The sequence below is a fragment of the Ursus arctos genome, unplaced genomic scaffold (genome assembly GCF_023065955.2).
Source record: "Ursus arctos isolate Adak ecotype North America unplaced genomic scaffold, UrsArc2.0 scaffold_23, whole genome shotgun sequence".
Taxonomy (NCBI): domain Eukaryota; kingdom Metazoa; phylum Chordata; class Mammalia; order Carnivora; family Ursidae; genus Ursus; species Ursus arctos.
In genome coordinates this window covers 1,576,336-1,579,332 of record NW_026622908.1, presented here as the reverse complement: position 1 = coordinate 1,579,332, position 2,997 = coordinate 1,576,336, and the positions used below count along the sequence as shown (strand labels likewise).

The 2,997-nt window shown below is 35.6% G+C and overlaps 1 protein-coding gene across 1 annotated transcript; it reads right to left on the bottom strand.

Moving 5' to 3' along the window:
• Window positions 1–2,058: 2,058 nt before the first annotated feature.
• On the bottom strand, window positions 2,059–2,997 carry LOC125282288 (olfactory receptor 6C1-like). Its single transcript, XM_048216685.2, has one exon. It carries the CDS (start codon window positions 2,995–2,997, stop codon window positions 2,059–2,061), a length of 939 nt encoding a protein of 312 aa, XP_048072642.1.

Sequence of the window (2,997 nt, the reverse complement as noted above, 5' to 3'; positions counted from 1 at the left end):
AAAAAAAAAAAAGAAAGAAATACATAGGCGTCTGTAGATGAAAGCCCACCCAAGTGAGGGTGATGATAAGTTTCCATTCACACTTAACATGTATGTGGTAAATAGAAAGAGTAAAATCACAATCAGAATTCAGGATCATCAGGAAGGCTTAACAGGATGAACTCTGATCATCGTGGTTGTTTATGTCTTTCTCTTCCATTTTTATTTCTTTTAAAGATATTACCCTAAGTGAAACAAGCAGAAGGACAAACAAATGCATGATTCCACTTATGTGAGATGTTAAATCAGTCTATCTCACGGAAATGGAGAGTAGAATGGTGGCTGTCTTAGGAAGGAGCAGGGTGGGCAATGGGGAGTTGCTGTTAGCTGGTATAAAGTTCAGTTCTGTAAGATGAATAAGTTCTCAAGATGTTGCAGATGAATATTGAAGAACATTGTTTGCTGTACTACATTCTGTCTACACTTAACAATACTGTATTGTGCCCTTAAAAATACAAGTGGGTAGATATCGAGTTAAGTGTTCTTACCACTTTATAAATATAATTTGTATTATTCACAATGATAGCAGTTAGCTATAGAGACCAATATTAATAAATAATCACTACTATTTATTGATAGCTAATTATGCTATGTACTTGAGAGGTTCATTTCCATCCCTATGGTACATTATATATGACAGATTTATCTGACACCTGATTTACCAATGCAGAAGTATGTTGAGATGTTATAGAAACCCTAACTTTGTCAAGCATTTGCCTTCTTTCACATACAAATTATACTTCAGATAGGATGAAATTGAGAAGCCGTAAGTTTTCTCTTACATTTTGAATGCCCTTCAATTTTCTATTACTTATTTTATTTTTTTCTCAACAACTCCTGTACTTTATTTCTCAGTTGAGTTTTTTGCACATAAATCATTTGTATTGGTGCAGCACTAATTGGGATTATAGTATATTTTCTATTACTAAAAAGTGGTTTATATTATTTAGAATACTTTATTGTATCCATAATCTTCTTTCATTTTCTCTCTCACACACACATACATAAACACACATACATCTTTCCAAAATACTTTAGGCACGTAATACCTTAAGTAGAATGAGTGGAAGAGTATGTTAACAGGTGAAATTCTGACTTATATGAAATGGAAAATTTTGTTCTGTTATGAAGTTTTTATTTTCTATAAAACTTAAATGATTTTGTTTTTTAGGCATCAAATAATTTAGACACATGCCCAGTTTCAAACTAGTCCAAAACCAGAAAAGGAGCTATACGTATATATTTCAGCATAGTCAGAAAATGAAGCATACATTCCATGGAATTAGAGAAATTAAACTTATTCTACATATCTAAGACACTATTTCCTCACTACTTTCTACAGTATGTGTATACATAAGTATGTATATATGCATCTACTTGTACATCTACCTATATCTTTGAGTCATAATGGGATTTGGAAATATGGAGATGTATTTAGCACCGTGCCTACGAAAGTATATATGTTAAATAGCTATGTTTTTTTTTTTACCAATAGATAAATTATATGAACACACCCTATTTAGTGAGCAATGTTTCTTGGTTTTTAAATGAAAGCTTTCACATTTTTCAATAAATCATATGGCATTTCAAGAATTTTTTTTCCTAGAGAAACTGCAAGACGGTGAAGGGATTTCTGACAAAGATCAATGAAAATCACAAAAATATATTTTCTGCATAGAGTAAGGAAAATATCACATCAATATTTACAGGTCTCCTCTATTCCGGGTGATAGTTATTTTCCTAAACAAAATGCAAAGTATAACTTTACAAGTTAAAACAACTAATGATCAAGAAGTTGCAGCTAACCAAGGGTTCAGAAGAACAGGAGCCAGAAAGACGTATGAAGTTATTGCAACCGAATGAGAAATATATTAATTGTGCTTGTAACTTGTTAGAAAGAAAGAATGAATAAGGATGACAGAAAGCCCATTGTAATTTGAAGAAGTTGCTCAAATTTCATGTTTGTGTATTTTAAGTTGCCATGCAACATGTGTGTCTAATTTGTGACACCATAGCACTTCATTTGCTTGAGAAACATACAATCTTCCTTGCCCTGTCCATGAAGGCTCGCTTGACTTGCTGGTTCCTTAGGCTGTAAATAAAGGGGTTCAGCATGGGAGCTACTGAGGTGTTCAGCACAGCAACTCCTTTGCTCAGAGACACTCTGTCTTTTGCTGCTGGGTTTATGTACATGAAGATGCAGCTGCCATAGGAGATGGAGATGACAATCATGTGGGATGAACACGTGGAAAAGGCCTTTGTCCTCTGACTGGCAGAAGGAAGCCTCACAATCGTTCTGATGATATATACGTAGGACAGAATTATTATTACCAAGGTGAACATTAAAGTAAACAGAGACCAGGAAAACCCCATTATCTCTAGGAACTTTGTGTCTGAACAAGAAAGTTGCAGCAGGGGAAAATAATCACAGGTGAAATGGTCAATAATATTAGACTTACAGTAATTAAGTTTTAAGAGCAACATGAGCACAGGGAATACGATTAAGAATGAAATCAGCCATGAAGAGAAGACAAGGGGTATGCAGACTCTGGGATTCATGATGGTCATGTAATGCAGAGGTTTGCAGATGGCAATGTAACGGTCATAGGACATGGCAGCCAGGAGGTAAAATTCAGCGACTCCCAACAGAATGAAAAAAAAGAACTGAGCCATGCAATTATTAAAGGAAATGGTTTTATCTCCTGTAATCAGGGTGCCCAGGAACTTGGGTATGCTGACAGTTGTGAATGAAACCTCTAGCAAGGAGAAGTTTCTGAGGAAGAAATACATGGGGGTCTGGAGGTGAGGATCCAGCAGGGTAAGGGTGATAATGGTCAGGTTCCCCGTGATGCTGAGCATGTAGGTGATGAACAGAAAGACGAAGATCACCCCCTGAAGCTGTGGGTCATCTGACAATCCCAGGAGGATGAACTCTGTTACTTCTGTGTGGTTTCTCAT

Bases quoted from the DNA above. Each gene is read 5' to 3' on its own strand.
- LOC125282288 (XM_048216685.2), bottom strand. From the start codon at position 2,997: ATGAGAAACCACACAGAAGTAACAGAGTTCATCCTCCTGGGATTGTCA.